Source organism: Bombus vosnesenskii, unplaced genomic scaffold, assembly GCF_011952255.1.
Source record: "Bombus vosnesenskii isolate JDL3184/JDL3185 unplaced genomic scaffold, Bvos_JDL3184-5_v1.1 scf7180000016279, whole genome shotgun sequence".
Taxonomy (NCBI): domain Eukaryota; kingdom Metazoa; phylum Arthropoda; class Insecta; order Hymenoptera; family Apidae; genus Bombus; species Bombus vosnesenskii.
Genome location: NW_022884348.1, coordinates 801,651 through 825,195, shown reverse-complemented (window position 1 = coordinate 825,195; position 23,545 = coordinate 801,651). Strand labels below are relative to the sequence as shown.

At 40.7% G+C, this 23,545-nt stretch overlaps 1 protein-coding gene across 5 annotated transcripts in view; it reads right to left on the bottom strand.

Annotated features, from left to right (window-relative positions):
• Window positions 1–23,545, bottom strand: part of LOC117242771 — a 147,168-nt gene that overhangs the window by 28,537 nt on the left and 95,086 nt on the right. For all 5 annotated transcript variants that reach the window (XR_004495334.1, XR_004495335.1, XM_033509689.1 and 2 more), the window contains exon 2: window positions 20,799–20,902. Coding sequence is in view for 3 of the 5 variants with exons in the window: in XM_033509689.1 (XP_033365580.1) it covers window positions 20,799–20,902 (104 nt within the window). In the remaining 2 variants the exon portion in view is untranslated. The remainder of the gene's footprint in view (window positions 1–20,798; window positions 20,903–23,545) is intronic.

The window sequence follows — 23,545 nt, the reverse complement described above, 5'->3', positions numbered from 1 at the left end:
AAATTCTTCTTTCGTTCGATTTTGGAGCTAAACACTTTCCACTATTTTTATAACTTGAGATTTACCGTTTGTTGTTAAAATATTGAAAACGTAGAGGTGTCACGTAGAGTAGACGTAAAATGTTGCCGGATAGAGCGCATGAACTGTTCATCGGTGAGTGTACGCGTCCTAACAAGATCGGTGGTCGAGAGAGGTAGATCGGAAGATGAAGAAGACAAAGAAAGGACAAGCAAAGGGAGGATACAAAAGAAACAGCCGTCCCTCGGAAAAGTCTCAGATTCCTTGGGTACAAATTAAGTATTTAAGATAATTAGCCGGCCGTGGCTCGTTTCGTCCGTAGCGAAGGAGCCAAAGAGATCTTATCGTGTTCCGGCCCTCTCTTCTCCCGGAGGAGCTTCTGCCCGCCTGATTTACTTACGTGGACGCGCGACGAAACACGAACCGCCCCGTCATTATTTTTATCTTCGACCGTGACTAAACAATTGCCAGGTTCACGGTTCTATCCGCCACCTTAGCGATCGATTGTAACTCGTAGCACCTTCGCAGCTCGTTTCGTGACGCCCCAACCCTTTTCATGTGAAATAACGAGTAAACGTTTCTTCTCGTTTAGTTCATTTTTACAGACGAATCACATTTTGATCAAAAGTCCTTAAAAGGATCGAGCAAATGAAAAAAAAAGTAATCGAAAATGATCGAAATTACGTCTTGACGCAAGCGGAACACTTTCACGACAAAACCCGTTCGCTCGCATTAACGATACATGTATTTGTATTTTGAAATTTGTAATTTGAAAATTGTACGATTTCATTAGTGTTGAGGTTATTCGGTGTGTAAACAGAGAAAACACGTGGATAAATTGTAAGGTAGAAAATATATTTAAATAGAAGTGTAATAAGTAAAAATACAATTTGAGCTGGTCCAGATCCGCACGCTAGCTGTGTTACCTAATAACTGAAAAACCCCGAAGCCAACGTCGCCTGTCTACTGTTTATGGCCTGACTTCGTCGCAGTCTTTTGTCTACACGCTGTCGATGGCTTCAGTGCTTGAGAAAACTAAAAAAGACCAGATGTAGAGTTTTCTTAGAAGTGGTAACCACTTCAACAATTAGGAAACGCGTTAGTACGCACGCGTCTAAATTGATTAGATATTTAATTCAAATAGAAACTCTCTTCGTACGTACACGACCATTTACATCCTTCACGACTGAAGCGTTAAACGTAACATCGTCATAAATTAGACTCTAAGTGGCGGCATCCATTGATGCAGCGATACTCGAGGTTTGCGTGCGACATTTAAAATCTTTAGAATGTTTCCACGGTAAATGAAATAACGCTGATCTCCGGGTCGTTTCGACCGATCAAAATTCCGACGATCAAGATCGTATCGTCACAAGCTTTAAGCGATTTTACGAATGAACTAGATTCTTTCTAGCGAATACACGCGTAATTTGCGTGGTCTATGGTCTATGGCAATGATGGCCACTTTTCGAGAGCCACTACTGGAACACTTATGGTTGTCAAGAGGTTGGGCTGTCTTCGTTCTTATGTTAGCACGAGCCGTAATGAGAGCCGAAGCAGCCGTATTTACGCGTCGTTACGCGCAACCCTGGCGTGTAACGCCTCGACACCAACTGGAACGTGTTAAAGTTAAAAGGGTGAACCTAAGCTGTTTAAACTGCAGCGAAACGGTCGAAACTGTAATGTGCAATTAGGCGAAGCACTCGGTTGCGTTATGACTGTCTGGAACAGAAATGGTGAAACACGTGGTTGGGCTGGTTGTGGAACTCTTGTTCGTCAAGTGTTTGTAGACGTCGAATGACATTGACTGGCTGGATAGCTTCCTGTAAGGATGAAGAAATACAGCAACTCGAGATGACGTTCAAATCCGACGTTCGGATGAATCGACGGTGAAATGTGAAAAATATCGTCGTAAGAATTGACGCGTAATATAATTAACGTAATTACACGATAACGAACTACGTTATACTCGAATTAGCCTCGATCACGGTTCGAGATACAAAATACCAAACCATCGATGAAATTACAATCTCGGGTTGAAACAATTCTCGCAATAGGCAGATTCGTTAAATATCGATAAAGGACGAAAAGAGCGCTATATTCGTAAAATACTGCGGGCAGAATTAACGTGGAAAATATCTCCAATTTTGGAATACCGATTATTCCATAAATTTAGCCGTCGTTACTACATATAATATGAAAAGAGGAATCAATCTTGCCGACGCCTATATTCACGGAGTATCAGGTACCATTTTCCATTAACATCGAGATGCTGGTTTTAATGGACGAAATAAGACAGTTAGCGGTATACGCATGGGATACAAAATATAATATTAATATGCTATAATATCGTGTCATTATCGTTACGAGTAGAGTTCTAATTCTGCTTCTGCCCTCCAGGCATTACACTCTCTGTCTGAATTTTCTTCTTTGAACACGCAAACTTTCAAGCCACAGCTCGTAAAATAACGCATCGCGTATTCTTGACTTAATTTGCTTAAGAAGTACAGTCAAAAGCGAGCAAACCAGTTGGTTACATTTCCGATAGAATGGCTTAAATGTACCATTAACCTGCGCGTTGTAGGCATAATGCAACCGTGGCATGCCCGGAGGCGATATTTAACGATAATAAATTAAGGTACAAATTAATATTTACGCTGCTATAGTTAGCGGCCATAACGCGGCCATAACGCAGCTTGGCAATCAAGAAACTTTCCACGTTTTCTGTTTCTCACCGAACTTTTATCCTGCTTAGCGATAGATCAAAGAATACGAGCTACTTCTTTTTTTATATTTCGCCAATCTTCTTCGTAATATTGCACGATTAGGTTCGTTATGATTCGCGAAACGACGAACGATATCAGCGGACGATAACATCTACGTATATGTATATAAAATATGTATGTAAAGAGGAGAGTTGCGTTCGTTCGAAATCTTCCTAAGTATTATCTTTGCTTTTAGATCGTAGCTCGCAAATTAAACTCCATCTCTAATTGCCAATTACTCGCGAGACGATGTTATTCTTCGATCCATTAGTCAATTTATAGTCTTCGTTTAACGACGATAAAAAGAAATTTGTATTTTCCAAATAAAGATTTACAGCTGCAGCTTAGATAGTAATAAATTACTCATTAGGATAATGAATCGTCGAATTTATTACTACTTACAATAAATGTATGATAATGCACCTATAAATAACGATATTCCCAACAGGTTGTTTGAACATTGGCGATGAGTTAAGAAAGATATACAGTATGAGAAAAAGACGCGGCGAAATATACGAGTTACGATACGCGTCTAACCTAACCATGGCCATTTATTTCCTTTCTCATCGATCCATTGCTGAACAGTTTCATTAAATATTTAAATTCAGCTCGGTCGCCAGAGGCAACTTTTCGATTCCCTAAAAATGAAATTGCCTCTATAAGCATTACGTTACACGCGATAATTTGCCGTTACACGGCGTTCTAAAGTACTTATACTTATCAAGATTTTATAGCGCTTCAAGGAAATTATAGACAATAGTGCTACAACGACTGATAACGCGTCAAAGATTGTCTCGTATCTAACAGTAAAAAAACGAATCGCAGCATCGCGCTTCGAAAGCGAGACGTTCCACGAAACGGATAGACTTTGCAAAATTATCGCTTCGGAAGCGTTAACTTACTTGCTATATCTTTTGCTTTAACTTAACTTCGATCGTTTGCTTTACGTTTCAGCCAGCAAAAATGACGTTAATGATACTTTCTCTTCGTTAGAAGAAAATCGTTGTTACAGAAAATGACAACTCGGAGCAGCGATTACGAACGAACGAACTACGAGATTAAATAGAAAATCGTAATAAATGGATTTTCAGTGTTGGGCGATTGAAATTAGAAGAAATTACCGTGTCTAGCGGAAGTAAATAATTTTTATCGAATTTATCTCTTTTCGGCAATAAAATTAAATAAATAAAGTTTCGTAAACTACCAGTATCCTCCGTTGATGTTTATTCGTCCGAAAGTTCACATTACGCCAAGTTTTCGCCCTTTTACACCGCGTTAATTCTTTGACAGTGTAATAAATTTACGAATTCGGTATTACGTTTTGTCTCGAGATAACAAACAGGTGTGCCTCTTACATTTTTACCAGAATATTATACTTTGTCCCAATTTTAAATCAAATCAAGACAGGATATTACAATTTTCACAGCTTTTCAAAAATAGAAACACATTCTTTTCTACGCTTTACCAATACTTGCCTTTCTCGATAGTCGAGTAGTATAGCTCTAAACTACAGTAACTCGCGACAGTATTCGACAGTAATACTTTTATGCAAAACATTCTGAAACTTCGTTAGCACCGTAACGAGAGACGACTGTCATAATTATATTTGAAACCAATCTGAAAATGTATGTAGAAGTAACAAGATTTTATTTTATTTATTTTTAGTCCATAACTTTTGGCTTTGGACGACTTTCGGTTTACATCTCTTATAATTCCCTTACATCACATATATTTCTCTTACTCCAGCACTTCTAATGAGAAATATATACTAACGGCAAATGTTAAAAATGATGTCACCGAATATCGAGGCCGCACCTTGCATAGAAATGTTCCTTCCTCTCGACAGAATCGAAATTATGGACATTGAAATTAAAAACTAGCTAATCGCGTGAGATTTGAAATATTCTCAGTTTGGAAGTTAACAACGAGTCAAAGGTGATGTAATATGCTCGACGAACAAGCGATACAGTGGAATCCCGTTCGAGCAATAATTTCTCGAACACCAGGTAGCGCGAGGTGAAACGATCAGCGCGTACGTGGCGATGTAAAATGAGTTCGATCGTCGACAGAAAGATTGATGAAATATGTATTTTGATTAAGTGCCTGATCGTTTTTGTATCGATGTCGAAACAAGTCATGAGATTGTAAATGATAGCCAGCGTGAAAAACGAAAGATACTTCTAAATGGGATTTTTGAAAAGAATCCAGGAAACCAGAAGTTTCTATCTTTCTTTGCAATTATCGTTTCAACGTGGAAGCGTCTTTCAAATTCTTTAAATCGTTTCAACGAAAATGTGAAATTAAATCGTAGAATCGAATTCGTCAGCTTGCCGAACAAATTGTACGAATTTGTCGAAACAGGTTCTACGAAACACGGCCGTCGTTTCTAAACGAATCTTGTTAGGAAAAGCTGTAACAAAGAAACAAAGGTTCTCGCTCGATCGGTACAACGTAGCGCAAACAACCAAAATCAAGCTTATCCTTCAAACGCGCGTCTTCGTTCACACAGATAAACCATTAATTAGACGCATAAAGCGTTAATTGGATACGCGTTCGAATACGATAACCCAAGACGTACTAGGGATATCTTGGCAAGTTGGAAAGCTCGACTCGTACTGGCCTACATCTTCATGACCGCGAAGCGCGTGGAGTCGACTGCAGAGTCGGACCTGGTGCCGTGTAGCTCGTAACTCGTTACTCGCAACCAGAATGAGATTCGAGCGTGTTTCGCGTCGCGTTATCGCTCGTGTGGCTGCATTATCGAGTAATTGAACTCAACGGGGGAGGCCGCAGGGCGTATAGACGCATCGATGACCCTGCACGTGCAAAATACAACCCGTAAACCTGCTTTTACGTGAGAAAAAGTCGGTCGTTCGCTCGGGGCGGACGCCAGAAAAAAGGGAAAGTAATTTCTTGTCTGAGGCGGGCGGACGAACGATACAATGTATTTTGTTATCGATCGATACCTGGCATATCGGCGAGGATCGTCTATCGTCCCTTTGATTTTCTTCCACGGTGCACGACGATGCGTGTCTCGACTGCGTTCGACACACTGGCCTTCAAATATTCGCAACGCTATCCCCATCTCCTAAAAAGGCGACCCGGCCACGGCAATTTCAACTTTGCCTCGTAGCTTCTTCGTTACGGTTCCATAGCGAAACAGGTCTCTGGTCAGTGCTATGTAGTACAATGTATAACGTACGGATCTCTGGACAATGGTAGGTAAATCTTGGAAATCGCAAACGCTTGTCAATGTACCGATATCGTTAAATTACCGCGCGAAAGATAACAGGAAATGCGCGCACCAAGACAGAGATAAGGAGAAGAAGAAGAAAAAGGCAAACTGATTCGCGATAATAAAATAATCAAATTATCGTAACTGTGATTAAATTTTCGTAGTCGAAGAGTCGACCGTAGTTTTTAATTCTTCGCTAACGCGAGGAAAGGAACGCGGAGAATGCTCGGTAGTAGGCGACCGTTGTACGATCCACCACGCTGAAGGCGCGTCATCAAACGCAGCAATTTTCGTCCCTCTCTAAATCGGGATTTTCTGGATCCGCGACGCGGCCGGAGTTCGTTTAACTTTCAAATTGACCCCGATTTAAACCAGAAAAAGAAGGTAGAGTGACGCGACGCGACACGTCGCGAAGGAGACAGCGGAAGCCGGTCGCAGACGAGTCTGTGACTTCCTGGCTGGATGGGAAAAAGGTCTCGGTCGATGTCTCTGGCTCGTTGCGAAAATAGTACGTGTTCGAGATATTCATGGGTTACGGAGGAAAACGATGAGTTTTCGAGGAAGCTCGCGAATCCGCTGTCTTGGGTATATTCAACCGGAGAACTTTAGATTCGTTCGAAATAAATGACACGGCAAACTCGTTGAATGCCTCGCGTATTCTTTATTTAGCAGTACCTATACGATAATTTATCGAATATTTCACTGGCTGAAATTGAAATAGCGTAAAAAAGTCAGTTTAACGCTGCTTCTTATAAAGCGAAATAATAGTATTATTTGGAATCGAACTTAATTCGAATCAGTTTAATCGATGATCCAAGTGCTGGATATATTTAACTTTGCTTTCAATGTTCGCAGGCAATTTTTTCTTACGATCCACGACCATCATCCATCATCGTGAACCGTGTACCATACGTAGACCATACCATAAGCATCGACATGTATTGTATCATTTGTAGTGTCTTTACGTTTCGCTTGGACGGGGTCGAAAGAAGAAATACAAGTCTCAAATGATCGTTCACCTGTGGCTAATCAGAAATGCAGCTTCCAAAGAGAAAGAAACGCGAGAAGCAAAGAAAATTAGAAGAAACCGTGGTTCGCTTGGCGAAATGCCACGTGATCGATGCTGATCTTTCTAAATCACGGTTAAATAGTCGTCGTAGGTTAATCGAGTAGGCAATTGCCGATAAATGCGTACGAATGCTATCCGAAAAAATCTGGTCGGCGAACATACGCGACGGGAGCAAGTTCTGTTGGTCAGCGCATTCGAGACACGCGAACATAATTCTCCGACTTATTCTGCCGTGCGCTCCAGATCTAGCTCGGTGATTTGTTTATTTATTCCGGAGAAGGCCTTGCTTCGACGGTTTGTTAGGTACATGCCTGATTAGAGCGAGTAAAATCTTCGGCTTCATTTAAATCCACGATAAGGATAATGGTTACACGTCCGTTCGACTGCCTTCTGGGCTGTCAATTAAACGCGTTTTTACGACTCGACCCTCTGTATTATTAATTACATATTGAAGGATGAGCGTAGCATTAATACCGAGGACGACGCGTTACTCTTATTGCGAGGGATGTGGATCGGTGGTGAAACGGGAGCTGAGAAAAGTTCGGTGGAAAAATGTGCGATAAGATCTTGTTTCCTTGCGAATTCCCGGGTTTAATGAGAGGGTTAAAAATGATTCACCTGTTCGCAGATTGTATCTTTCAAGCTGCAAGATCGGTAAATAGAGGAAGCGCCGAAGGACGCGCTACGAAATATTCCTTCGAGGAGTCCTTCTGAAGGTCCCGATAACGGAAATGCATAAATCAACGGGCGAAGTACTTACGATCAGTCGGAATCGCAGATATTCCTAACGTATTTTGCTATAAACGAGACTTGATATTTAGCTCGAATCCTGTTGCAAATATTTCCGACGATTAATTAATATACCAAGTATTCGCAAGTAGTTAAGCGTAATTTCTATTCATTTATTTGTGTTGGCGTATGTTATACACGTCTATACGTATTTAGGTATAACGCTACGTTATTATACGTCTTATTCACTGAACGAGTACTATCGATATACCGTGTATTGTTATATTTACTTTTTTACGAGACTCTTATCACGAAGAATACTTTGCTTTAAATTCATCCGCATAATAAGAAAATTTGCATTACCTGATGGCTGATCTAACAACGCTTTTCGATATGGTACCTACTTTTCGATTAATTAATAACTTTTCGCACTAAAATAATACGCTGAATTTTATCACACGCTGTGTATTTCTTTAAATCGCGTGAGATTTCGTTAGAGCGCAACTTGCCATCCGTTTCTTTGGCATCATTTAGAGGAAATGTGCGTAATTGCAGAAAAACGTGTCACGCGCGGTAAATGGCACAACTTGCGACCTCCGTTCTACGACGAATCGATAAAAACCAACGATACGAAAACATATATACGCATTAAAAAGAACACGTATAATAAAATTATGCACAGAACCATCGAAGTTATATTCGTTCGACCGAACCGCTTTTCTCATATTGATTTATCTAAATGCAAAGGACATGGGGTTCCATTAGATCGCAGACAGAGAGAAGGAGGGAGAATTAAAAGGAAATGCAGGACTCGATGCATGGAATGCGAGCACGTGACAAAAACAAATTCTAGCAAGGTGAACTCGCGCGAGCCACAGGATGCAGTCGGCATTCAAACGACCTTCAACGCTATTCTAGACCTATGAGACTTCCTCCTGTAGCTCGCCAGGCGTTTCGTTTGCGCGAGGTAGGCACAGACCGATAATCAGACGGTGATTCCTTTTCTCGCTCACGATCCACCCTGCTTCTTCGATCCTCTACCTTGCGTTCCGTGGCATTTTCCTCCGGGAAGCCACGATTAATACAGCATAGAAAAGCAGCTCTCCTCTATCGATTTTATCTCGCAGAAGAATGTGCGCGAGTAGTTAGTCTCGATCTCGAACGCGATACTTCATTTTCAGCCTTGAATCATCCTGTGAATCCGCGTTTCGTTGGAACGAGCGCAAACTCGATCCTTGGATATCGATTCACAGTGTGTTTTAACGAGTTTGTGCTTCGAAAAAGGACAATGAGAAACTCGATGGTTGTTAATTACTTTCAACGTCGTCTTAAAATACCAGATATTCGAGATTATTCTGTTATAAAGAATCCACGCTTGACAGTGTAAACACGAGTTCCCCTTTTAATCGATGTACTGTTATGAAAATACGAGGAGAACTGCGCCTTGAAACAGTATATCATAAAATTCAGAAAAATGCCCGTATATCAAGCGTGAAACGGTTGTAGCGTTTGAGAAGCATCTCAAATCGCGTCTCACGCAAGAAGAAGAAGAAGAACGCGCTTCGTTTCTTCCAATTCGCGCTATACGTTTGTACAAAAAGTCCGTTGCCTGGTGCACGCATCTTACAGCTAGCGTGCGTCTCTCTTAAATCTTGATTTTTAGACGAAGGCAAAGTTACAGCCAGATATTCCACGCCAGTATCGAGCTACCGTATATCAGACGCGTGCTTCTCTTTCCGTAGCTATTGCCCTTCTTAATAATACGGTTCCATCGCGGTATTTTACATCATACGATCGTATGCGCGGTCATTTCCTTCTCAGTTGTTAATAAAGTAACAGTAGAAACACCACGTGAATCGATTTATCGAAAGCTGTTGGCGATTGAAAAAAGCGAAGAAAAAAGACGTCCGAGAGAAGCATCCACGGCGGATGTTTTCAGATATCGTTTGCAGGCGTTACATCTTCACTGGGATGGCCCACGGAACGAGAAATTTCATAGCGCCGAGCGGCGTGACTGGTATAGCGATTCTCTGAGCAGATCCGAGAACGAATGGCAGAATAATCTCGATTATTATCGGAACACCGATTAATGGAAGATTGGTTAATAGAAAATCGAATAACGGTGAAGAAAAGTGGAAAATGAGAATAGATCCATTATATCGATAAACGTCATTATCAAGTGTACCGTATTTAACACGTATTACGTATATTCGATTTCAAATCGCGCCGATCTCGCCGCGCAACGCTTGCAGGTCGCGTGACAGATTTTACACGCGGCTCCTCTTCCTATCTTTCATTGATAAATGACCGCCACCCCGCGTAGCGCCGTCCGTGTCAGGGATACGTATGAATTAGGAGATAGGTGGAAAGCAATAATTAGAAAATCTGTACGACTGCCGGCAAACGGAACTCCATTTTTTCCTTTAGTTTAATCGCTGACCAGCTGGCAGGGTGTAACGACAGATATAGCTGTTTTAATTACAAGGCAGCGATACCTCGTAGAAACAGGTTAACGCGCGTTTATGTCTACAGCTCCTTCCAGACGCCAGTGGATATTTAAAAATACTACGTACGTAGATCTTGATTTAACGGAGATTGCTACGTACCTCTGATTACGAATTTGTAACCCAGTGACAAAGTTTAAACGCGATGCCCCCCGTTCTTTCTTTATGATAAAATAGAACGATGATGTACGTACGATGCGAATGGAATATGAAATTACTCGCTTGTGGGTATTTCACAAATTTCGAAGACATTGGAAGTCGCGATTTTCGGATCAAGTACCGATGCTTTTTCCTTACCCTTTTGGACATTCAAAAGATATCAATAAAATTGTTGGAACACGACGCCTACACAGGCATTTGAACAGGACACTTACACAGGTCATACTCGCTACTGTATAGACAGTGGGGTTGAAAATCTTTTAAGGGTCACTACGTACAGTCAGTCTGAGAGTAACTAGCCAACTGTCAACATTCCATAACGCTCACTTATATTTTTTTGTAATTTTGTTTAATAAATATCACATAATATTATTTCAACATAAACATCGTGTCTTCCACGGATTATTAATCTTAACTTCAAGATTAAATTCTAACAAAAATTAGTCGTACGGAAGCAATTAAGTAAGCGATTAAGCTAACGTTATTCGTATTTTAAAAGGCATCGCGGATTCATCGCTTATTTTCAAGAGACTCGTATCTTCCAATCTATCCGATTATTTCCGATTATTTCCGTCTTCAACTACTTCGTATTAAAATACTTCTTTTCGCAATCCACGTTTTAGTTATTCAAGCGGATCTTTAAGAGCGGTTTACGATATCGATTCGTCATGGCTTACCATCAGAATGACTGACAGAAACCATCAACTTTATTCAAATACAATGTTGCAGCGAATGTTCAATTGCCAGATCAACGTTCAACCGAGTGTTCCACTATCCGATCAGCATCGATTACAAGTAGATTAATGCGACCAGTTTGAACTGCGTTACAGCGGTTGCAATAAAAGAAACAGAATACGAGAATAAGAATGGGATACCGAGGAAAAAGATACAAAAAGTTCGTCCGCTGTTTGTATAATTTTTATCTCTTTTTCCCAGTCTCAGTTGCGTTTTTTCCCTTCGTTTAAATCGACGACCAATGTAGAAAATACAAAAGTTCTTTGCAGAATTGCGTTAAAGTTAAAGTCCCTCGAACGCTAATAAGTCGTATAAACAATACCGAAGACATCCGCGATTGATCGCAGCCGGCTCCATCGTTTTACAAAAAACAGGACCAACTTTTTCCTCGATCCGATACGTTCTTATTAATTCTTAAAATAACTGTCTCTGATTTAGAAATAAAAACAACTTATAAGAGAAACAACAATACGAAATACAATGAAAAATTACCATTGAAAACTTTTATGTGTATGATATACCGCGACTGTTATAGGCACGTACGAAACATGTTGAAATTTTATCGCACCACGGTGAGACACAGTTGCGGGGATTATATCGATAAAATTCCAAACTAACGCGAACGTGTATATACGTAGGAATTAGAGGACATTTACCCGCGCGATGAAAAATTGCAAATCAATCGATAACAATCACGTTAAACGCAACTCTATCGATCTCGTTTCCCGATCATGACTTTTCACGTGGTAGAAACTCCGCGCTAATAAATGGTGACAAGGCGGAAAGTTGACATTATAAAATAAACATCGGATAACTGCTTTCACCTTTCAGCGTAATCTCATTAATCCGATCTTCGACGTGAAAGAGAAGCAATAAGAAGAACCACCTTACCTGAGCAGATCGACAAGCATAAAAATCCTAATATCACGTTATCGATCGCGTCAGTGCAAACATCGATTTCTACGCTAATAAGGCCACTTCTTATAAACGAGCAAATATAGGGGAACCAAAGCTTGTTTCGTGAGTCTGTATGGTTCTAGAAGGCGTTGTCGAGGTATATTCCTTCGAGCATCGGCTTCTTCCAAACCGAAAGTATAATTATGTGTTTTGTGTGAGAGAGGATCTGGTAATTACGCCCGAATTTCACGCTCGGCCCTCTTCGACTCTCGTGCGTTCCGCTTCTCCTCTCTTCTCGTCTCTTCTCTTCTCGCCGAGCTGCTACGAGGCAACACGCTCGCGATCAACACGAGAGAATTTATAATCGGAATCATTTAATCCTCCGAAGACACTGGCTCGATTCATTTGTCTCGAGTTTGAAGTTAGGTTACACTTTAATCGAACGATTCACGCCTTCTCCGTCCGGGAATAATTACGATTTATAAGTTTTCCAGCTATATCGGGAATTGATCCAATAGTGGAGACTGTAATTCCATATTTTAACCTGTACGTGTACCCGGTCGTAGGTATTGGAGTAAATTCTTGTGCAAGAAGTCTCGTATTATAGAGATGTGTCGTTATTACGAATGTTTCAGAGCGAACGTTGACTTCTACCGTAGTTTATCGCGGTTTTTGTCTTGCTTCTTTAAGCATTCTGGGTTAATGTAAGATATCAGATACGAAATTATAGGGTGTGTTAATTAGATGTTAATTTAATACATATATTCATTAAAATGACGAAAGAAGCTATTCGACTGTAAAGCTTTCATTTCTATTTATGAATATTCGGTGAATGTATCCGCATTTTTATTTTCTTCCACGTGGATGTATTATTCATATATTTGATCGATACCGTACTGTTTGCAGTTTATTCCAGCGTTAAAACTAACGAGAGTAACGTAATTAGTAGAGCACGAAATTAAGTTCCATTACAGATATTACGGTAGAAACGCCCATGTACGCTGCTTTTTAACCAATCAACGATTCGTAGAAGAGATATACGCGATGAACCATCGTGTGTCACATGATTCCTATAACTTAATACGCATCACGTAGAAATTGTGCTAAATGTCGTACAGTATATGGGAACCAACGCGTTAAATGTTACGCGTTATACGCGGAACAACGAGTCGACACGCTGCGGTTACCACCAACGTTTGCACATTAACGTCTTTACGGGACCAACGTTCGTGGAAATTCATTGACAAACGAAACAAATTCTTTTTAACAAAACGTTCTCATACTAAGAAGATCCTATATCGTACGATAGTAAATTAAATATAATCCGAGTAATTGGACGTAGATTAATAAATAACAAATTAATAAATAAAATAAAACACTAGTACGTTATATCGAGAGTAATATTTATGCAAAGTAGGTGCCATTATCGGTATGTGAAAATATCGAGCGTTTAAAAGCAAACGTTTACACGAACCTATCTATCGTGTAGTTTAATACGGTGTTATAACGCGGTGCTATTAAAGTTGTGTAAAAAGAATTTGATTACTACACGATTTAAATTAAAATAAAATTAGGACTTATTTATGCGTGGACCAAAAACTTGTATCCTCCGTACATGTATAATAGCCATTAAACGTAGCGATTTCTTGCTATACGACACGAACCTTTATATTCCAATTGCTTCAAGTTGTTTCGATTATCTTGGCTAAAAAAATGACGTAATCGTGATTTTACGTATGACGTTTTCTTTCACGTTGACTATATAATATGTGACGATATACCACGTTATCCGAAGATTTGTCTTTCCTTCTTCATCGATGGTATTCAAAGTTCTATCCTCTTGCTGAAATCTTATTTTCTTAGAAGAAACATTCTCGATGTTTCGGTGGATTGGCAAATGATTCGTCGAGAACGATATATTAGTAATTGAACCTGTTGGACCCATTGAATCGATGGTTTCTTTAATCGACGTTCGACTGCCGTCATCCCTTAATAACTATAATTTATGAGCGAGACCGGTGCCGCGACTTTTCTTACCCCTCGATTGATTCTAGCCGACGGGGATGCCGCGGCAGTTGATTACGAGCGAAATGCTTGTAATTAAGCTAAAATTTCACGGTCGATCGAATCAATATGGCGGTCGTCTTTCGTGCACTTATTACCATGAAATTACGAGGTGCCGGATCTGTGATTATGACATGATCCTTTAAGCGCTTGGAAAATGCGAACACGACGAAGACGCGACCCAGTCGTCGACCGACGGAAAGATTACGCGAGTAAGATATTCTCGTTCCCCCGGCGTTATTATTGAGATGGCGACCTGATCGTTTGACGTAACGCGCGAAAGGATATCAAACGAAGTTTCTTATAAATTTTTAATCGTTTTCAAGGTCTTCGTTCGTTTCAATTAAGATATAGGTTGCAATGTTTAAGACATCCGTAGCAAGATCGAAGAAAAATTCATTAAATACGTATAACTTGTTTTGATAATCTTTTGGCAATTTCTCTTAATGCTTGCGTTTTAAATATATCCACGCGATAAGGTAGCTGTGGCCAATTAAAATCGAATACAAGAAAAATCCGAATTTCGATAACAATAAAGAATTCCAGCATTCCTCGTTACAGCTACATTATCGTGTACGTTCTACCGATAAAATTAAATCCTTGAATTCGAAACCAGTTATTCAATAATATCTCGGTAACGCTTCGCCACAGTAATTACACTTGAACAACTATGTCCGAGAGGTAGTTCCAGAGAAGTCACTCGAGGCAACGATGCTTCTATGAAGAAAGAAGAAAAATATCTATGACCACCTTGCTCGTGATAGCTTGATCTTGGAACTGCGAGTTATCAGAAACGTTGATCTGCGGGTTTCTTACATCGATGCGCGTTTTTCATCGTGCAGCACGCGGCTTATTTGTATACAATAATGCGAAACGTTGTTTACGAACGCGACGCAGCCTTGTTGCATAAATTCGAGATACCGATCTCTCTGTCGTTTTTACGATCCGTTTTAGATTTGCTCGTACCGGATGTTACGAAGTGTCATCGCTGAAATTTTACCTCGCATGTCGGACTCGTCTCGGAATAGTCGACTACGTTAAAAATCGCCACTGTATTGTTGCTCTCCGAATAAATTTGCATACGTAACCGCTAGTAAACTCGAATCCTACGGACGTACTTTTAAATTTATCGATATTACTTGTTCCGAGATGACTATCACGATAACTCGATTAGATTTCTACGTAACAACTGTGTTTTAAGGGATAGTTTGTGCGCCGTTTAAATACTCGTCTTAAATAAAAATACACGTTTACCGAGATCGCAATTTTCACGAAGTAAAATCGCATTTGCATAATTGAATTATTTGGTAGAAGACTGTATCGTTGTTTATGTACACGTATACTCGTGCATAAACGTATACGAATTGGCGAAAGGAAAGCAAGTTCAATTAGTAGCAAATAGATATAAATTAAACTGGACGTGAAAATGAATTACTCGTGCAAACACCAGTTGTATTTAGCTCGATCTTTCTCGACATATAGTTTACACGTAGCCTTTATTCCTTACGAGCCGTATAACTTGATGTTTTTCTCTCATTGCCGAAACTTAAATCTATATGTATATCGCAATCCTTTTACGAGCTTACTCGATATCTTCGATTATGGACTTGAGAGATGGTCAAGGTATCTCGACATTGACATTTCGGGATAAACACTTGATCGACCGTGTGAGAAATGGCGCTTGTATTTTGGTCAACGTTTCCTGCACATTGACGTCTACTTGTTCAGGGCAGACCTGAAACTGACGGTTCTATAGCCGACTGTCTCCATTTATACTGCGCGATGTTTCGGTTGGCCGATCAAACCGATGACTCAACTCGGAAATTCTAACCAGATGCTCAACCCGGAAGATCTTACCGGAATTCGATTGGCCAATCAAATTAAACGACTTCCGGTAATATCTTCCGGGTCGAGCATCCGGTTAGATCTTTCGAGACGAATCATCGGTTTGCTCAGGCAATCGAAACATCCCTCGATATAAATGGAGACAGTTGGGATTTGAAACCCTCGGTTTCGGGCTTGCCCTAAACCGGTAGACCGCGATGTTTACGAACCGTTGGCCCAGAATGCCAGGGCAAAGTCCAAACACGGTTGCTTATTCCGAAAAGTCAATATCGATAAATCTTCAAATATATCTACTCGTTAGGATCTTCGAGTTTGCACTTGCAATTTTTCAGCTAATAGCCTCTCATTTTATCCAACTATCATTCTATTGTCCATTTACTCCTATTTCTGATAATAATTTCCTAAGATATAGATATATTAATAATTTTACTCGGATACGACGAGCTTTTCCAGCTGCGTACGACAAGTACGAATTTTCTGTTTTTTTAATTCGGTTATGCGAATCGATCTTCGTCGCTTTGTCGATCCTCGTGGAATGTACAGCCATTAAAGATTAAATACCGATAAAGAAAATAAACGATCGAAAAGTAATATGATTTTTGACAGGCGATCGACCACGATAAACGACAGAAACGACCAACTACAAATTTATCCTTTTATCCCCTCCATTCGCAAACAGAATTTCAACCGCTTGACTTATCAGGTGATAGGTACTAATTGCCGCGAACCTATTTGCTTATCGTTTGCCCTGTCCATTATAGGCTAATTAATAATTTGGCGATAATGATTCGCGAGATTGTCGCGTAGGGCAGGAATGTTAATTCGTTCTGGAATCGGGGCCCGCGTCGTCGCGTCGCTTTCGATCGGGCGAAAATAGCAGGTACTCGCGGTGCAGGAATTACGTCGTGCACGGTTTACCTGACAAGCCAGCCAAACAGAACATTAATCCGTTACCGGCCGCGTACCAACACCAATGAAATGTTTGCCTAGCTGCTCGTGTTATGTAGATTAGTTATCAGATACACCGGTCTCGAGTTCGCGTTGGAACTTGGGTGCACTATTCGATCCCTCTATGCACAGTGCCCCGCTGAGAATGTAAATTGGACATCCGTGAATTTATCGCGGTTCGCCCTGTGATTTCTTCATTGCGAATCCCTTTGGGTAGACTCGCAACTTTCAGAGAGTCGCGCGATCTCGAATTACGTGCAAAATCAATTGCTACCTCGTCTCATCGTTGTTCGCGGTGTTTCTTCCTTTATCGACCTTCGTTGGTGGAACACCAACGACGAAAGGCAAAAGTTGCCGCCACGGAGTTATCGTAACGAGAGTTCAAAACGAATGCGATTTCTGTTAGCGTGAATTTTGATAAATTCCAGAGAAAGGAACGCGTGGGAATTGAGCTAACTGTCGGAAATAGGTAGCTGTACTTTATCTTATACGCGATTACGCGAATCGATCGGTAAAACTATATTTACCATGTTATCCTGTTCAACGATAGCGATAATACAGGTTGTTGATAAGAAATACGTCGATCTTGTATTTGAATTTGTAGAGTTTGTAGAACGAATAAAGTAGAAAAATATTTGATCGATAAATACTATGGCGTCTACAGTAAGAAAAATATATTTTACGTAAAATCCTCTTGATACGTTTTCTTCGATACCTTCTCTTGAAATGTTCCAAGTACGTCTTACACATATATCATTGCTCGAAACGTGAATTCATTTCTCAAATTCCATATCTTATTAATCAAAAAATGTAAAAACATGAAAACTCGAATCAAACCGGTAATTCCAATACCACGCTTGCCCCTTATCAATTGAACCTGTTCCGCAAGCTGCTCCAGTTCATTGTCCATTCCAGTAATCGCCATCATCGATCTCCGGCAAACGTTCGTAACCAAAAATTCTTACCGTGCTAACGACGTACCTACAAAGTCTGTTATCGAAAGAAGAAGTTAAAGGATGAAAGTTTGCATCGAAAATCGGCCAGTCATATGAGTAATGGAGCAGTCCTATCGAACAGACAGCGGATACTACGATCCCCGACATAGTAACAAATCCACGGGTTGGTGATGGTGTGTCCGTGATTGCTAGCATGCAGATACGCGGCGGTCTTTATTAGCTGAAACATCCATCCAAGTACATTCCGAGAGCGGACCGACTAGATGTACGATACGATTTTGTTCGATGTTTCCATTCCTGATACGGCTCGAAACGTACCAGACCACTTTAATGAAACGCGCTTTTTAACGAGACTAGCTTCGAGTCTGGAGACGTTTACCACGTCTTTATTTCAATCTCCTTTGCCTCTTCGATCAGTCTGCTTAATCGTCGAGCGTCAAAGACCTCTTTGAATTCTCGTCCTTGTCACATAGTTCTAGCTTCGATAGTTATATGTACAGGGTGATTCGCGCAACAGGGACAAATCATGTCGAGTCGTTAAGTTTGAATCGATGGGACAAACTTTAACGAGTGGTAATATTAGCCAGGTAAATTCAAATCTCGAGGAAACGGTATTTATCTTACGTACGCGTCGATCTAATAGAAAAGACGTTAGAGAGGACGAATGGTTCGAGATGGATCAAAGATCGATATTTCGGTGTACAAAGGAATGTGCACAATGCGTATATTTGTGCACAGGATGAGTCGTCGTTCCACCTAAATTACCTGTAAATTGTTCGCCACGTGAAAAACATTGTTACGCTATCGATGGACGCTGCACCTGCTTTTTTATTCAAACAAATCTTCGTGCTACCGTTTACACGAGAAATACACGCGTATTATTTGCATGTGGTGGAAATCCAGTCCTTCTCGAGTCGTTTCTCCTTATCCTCTGACATTTTCTTTTAACTTTAAGCAAAAAGGAAATGTTACTTGTATCAATTCCGTGAATCACCCTGTACAAAGACGGAAGAAGAAAGAGGGGAAGAGAGAGAGAGAGAGAGAGAGAGAGAGTTGAGCGCCGTCGAAACGGTACACGAAGACTACCTCGGACCGCGTTCCGTATCTTACGCGCATTGCACACTATCACGATGTACGTCCAGTTTGATTTTGTGTCGCTCGCATATCAGCTGGTTTTAATCAACGGTGCTAGGTCGTTCTCCACGCTCTAGATTACACTGGAATTCGTGACGTTAAGTCGAAATTATTGTTCGCTCGAGTGTACCTGCACTGTCAGCTTGTTTGATTAAAGGGTGTTCGCTGGATGAAATACCGGCGATTCGAGTATACAGTTTCGGTTTCGTCCTTTTGCAACGATAAACATTTGTGCACAGTTCGCTGGATGGTAGGCGAAATTGCTTCTTAAAACTTATTAAATGTCGTTGGTTTAGTCGATCGAAGTTCGATACCTATCCGTGTGTCCGTGCTTTTATCCGTGTATTCTATATTCGGAAATCTGCGTTTACGCGTTAAGCTCGGATATCGTTTTGCAAATTGTAGTCTCGTCCGATATCGCTTTATGGTATGGTATCGAGTGAGATACGGTTAAAGGGGAATCGTAAACGTTAACAGATTTTTGCCACGTCTCTAATTTTAAGTCGACAAATGTGTAATATTAAGATTCGTGGTAAAATAAGAAGAACGAAGAGAATATACGTCGCAGGATTCGGATATAGGCCATCGCCATTAATCCTGCTTGAAAGATCTCATCGTTCTATGTTCTACGTTCGATAGCTTGGAAAATGGTGTGAAAGGGCAACGTGAACCTCGTTTCGACGAACAACGAAGAATGAGCTGAAATCGTGGCAATTAATCACGGGAGAAAGCATCAATTTCCAAGGTTGGAAAGAATTCGAAGCATTAAGTCCGGATGGTTTATATGTACCGACACTGAAACCTAGCTTTCCTACGAAATCGAATCAAATTCCAATTTCCTTGTTACACGGATGGCCGTGGAAACGCGGCAAAAATCGCCAAAGTAACAAGATTAATCGGTCATTAAATGTATCCTCCTGCGAAATGGTACACAGTCAAGAGTGTATCAACCCCAGGAGAACGCATTCCTTTTGTTCGGTACTAGTTACAGCGACGCGGTGGAAAAAACGAACGAAACAGGGAACGATAGCAGTTAAGGGCTAAACCTGTTTCTCAGGCTCGGCATAGCCGCTCCTGTATTCCGATCAAACGTCATCTACTTTAATTAAGTCTCGAAAACGTTGATCGTGCCGACGACCGCCGATTCGTCTTCTCGTTCACGAATTCGAACGTTCGTATTTATTGCGATCAATCGCCAGGCAAAATGCCACTTTAGATCGTTAGAAAAGTTGGCTCGCGACTGTTATTCGTTTAACCGCCTAGATGTTTAAAAATCGTTCTCTTACAGATACTTGCTTTGCGTCGTTTGTTCCTTGTTACGTCGGTTACGTTTTATCCTCGTTCGACTCGCTCGACTCTACAAAAAGACCACGTAACGACCAACGAAACTGCCACGAAATTCTTCTACGCGTATTAACTCTAGCTCGTCGTTAGCGACAATCGGACCGAAATCGGTAATTGTAAGATCGCGTTCGTTAACGAAATAAGCAAGTTCACCCGATCGAGATCTATAGCTGGCATCGCACGAGCCGATTTTCTTCTCCCGGCTGCGTTTCTACGATTTAGATGATAGCGATAGGGTATCACGGAATGGAGAGAAACGTCGCGGCAAGGCGCGGGTGTCGCGTGGCAGCTCGATTTTCTCAGCCGAGGAATGCTCCGACCGCCTGTCGGAGGCGTGCTACGAATCGATTTTATCGAAAGGAAGAGCAACTTTTTCCGACGAATAGCTTGACTTACCGAGCCGTACAGAAGACCACAGGAATCCATGCACAGGTACAGACAGGTCGCAACACCTTGGATCCTCAGTTGACCCCTGGATACAGACGTTCGTTGAAATATTGCTGGAAAATAAAAAAACCAAACGGGTCGATTAACGATTGGCTCATGATGCATTAACGCGAAGTTTCATCGAGTTCAACGTCGTTGAAACGTCGTTGGAATTTAATTTGCTCCGTAATTAGCTCATTTTCTGATCAGATACTTCTTGTTGGCTGTGCGATTCAGAATGGATAAAGGGGAAATTAATTTAGGTTGCTGCCAAGGATGACCTATGCGGTGTTCGTTGTTACAGCGGTTATTAGCAGTGATCGATAGCTTGCTTTTTATCGCGATAGATCTTTGGTATATTGTTTATTTAACGAAGCGATCGTTGTTAAACGTTCTTTACCCCAGGATTCGGAAAGAATTTTCGACGTTGATCTTTTTGGTTCCTTGCTACTACCAATTTTCCACATGCCAATCACTTGAAAGTCCGTTTATCCTGTAGCACCGGATGTGCCTGGTACCACCGTACTTGGTCTCCTTTCTGATCCGAGTCTATACAGTGTAATCATTTCCATTTTTCCTCGTATGGAAATACAAAGTATATATCACGCGCATTTTTGACAATGCTCCGGCAAAACGACCCACGAGTTTTTCACCTCGAGGTATCGATTATGGGAATTGAAATAACCCAAGGGGCGAGTAATCAAACGTTTTACAAGTTAAAGACGCACAACAGCTTAAATCGCTAGTTATCGATAACATCGCAGAGACATGTCGCAAATAATAACCGTCCCTCCTTTCCTCTATCTACTCCTGCTTTACGATTACATTTGCTGCGTGTTATATCGCAGGTGATCGTTAACCCAGTATATGGCGACTAAAAATCATACTAATAATATTGTTGCCGGTATCGGCGATTTAATTGAACGTCGATCAAGAAAGAAAGTCCCGGCTACTCTTGTGTGGCCCGAGTAAATGTGAAATTATTGTATGGAATTGTCGTGTCGGTGCATGATGTACGCTGTTCCTTTTTCTGTTCCCAACATTTGCTATTATTTATTACGCATTTATTATATTTTATTCCTTTTAAACATTGCTCCTACGTGTCTTTAGACCTCACGTTTTAGCGTAATAGAGGCATCGTCTATTGAAACGATCTGTTCCACCTCTTACAATTTGTCATTAACAACGTCGCGACACACAAGTACGCGTAAAAAGCGATATCATTTATAAATGTTACTCGATCTCTTTTAACATTTCTTTTTTTTTTTTAATGGAACGATCGTAAGAAATTCAACTTTTAAAGAATCCCCGAAAAAGCAACGCACTAGCGATGCGCACGCTTTCTATGCGCAAAGTTCGAGATACACGGTCGAAACTGGAACTTGATCATATGTATCTGTACATCGAGATACCGATTCTATTAGTAAGATGTATATAATCGATGGAAGAAACACAGCGGAGTCGTAAATTAAGGCGCGAACAAGAGCGCGCGCAAATGAACAGAATAAACCAAAACGAAGAAGAACAATCAAACAAGAACTGATTTTCAGTAGCTGAAACGAGAGTATCGATTTTCGTACCGGGTTTAAGTAACGTTTCTAGGACTTACGTTACGAGATTCTCTGCGTGTACGAATCTCATAAAGAAGAGACATTGTTGCGAGGATATCGACATGCAGATAACATTTTACTAAACGAAGAAACCAGTGTACGCGTCACGCGCGTTGTTGATTTACTTTTACGTGTCGGATAAACGAAAAGTAGATGCATTCGTTTACCGAAGCTAGTGTTAAATACGTGCGCAAGTAACTCGTGTTTGCAGAATTTCATTTACGATTCAAATTACTTTATTCGATTCTAGCGAAATAATATACAGCTCATATTTCAATTAACGCTACGTAACACCCTATTATCATAGCATCGTAATACCGCATATTACACTGTTAAATATCATCAGAGGAGCCTATTTATTGGAACGAAATTTTAATTAGTCCCTAATTGAACTGCCGCTAATTGAATCAACTTATCTGAACGTAAACTCCTATTATTTGACGATATTTAATTTATAGATAGTGGAAGGAATTAGCGTGCCTACTCCTACATGTATAAATTCCAGTTACGTTAACTATTCATCTCCCGATCGGAGATATGTATATGGAGTTCTATGCACCAGTATCGCATAATATTACAGTATATCAAAAACGAGTCTTTTAATAGCAATTCCTCTCTTAGGAGCAGCAACAAAAAAAAAAAAAAAAAAAAACAAGAGAAGAAAAATATGTTCGATTCTAGAGTCGCGTTTACTGGAACGAAACGGCATACTACGTATGTATATACCTGTAAACGGGTCGTTACTCCATGTAATCGGGTTTTTTAATCGAGTTTCAATGCTAGTCTCCCTCTATTACCAACGCAACGCCTCTAAGCACTCTGCCTTATCTCTTTGACTCGTTCAAGGTGAACGCGATACTGTCGTCGTTACGATTTGACACGCGATCAGAAGCGCGCAGCGTGATCCCGCTCACCTGCGTCCTGTAAATTTCACCAGCGTGTAAACACTCTGCCTCCGAGTTGACCGTGTCTTTTTCTCCTTTCGTTCTTGTTTCGCGTACGTACGATCAAATAAGCTGCTCGTTTTACCCTCTGACAGGAATACACGCGCCAACGCGTGACATATCAGGAGAGTGAGAGTGAGAGAGAGAGAAGAAAAAATTGATC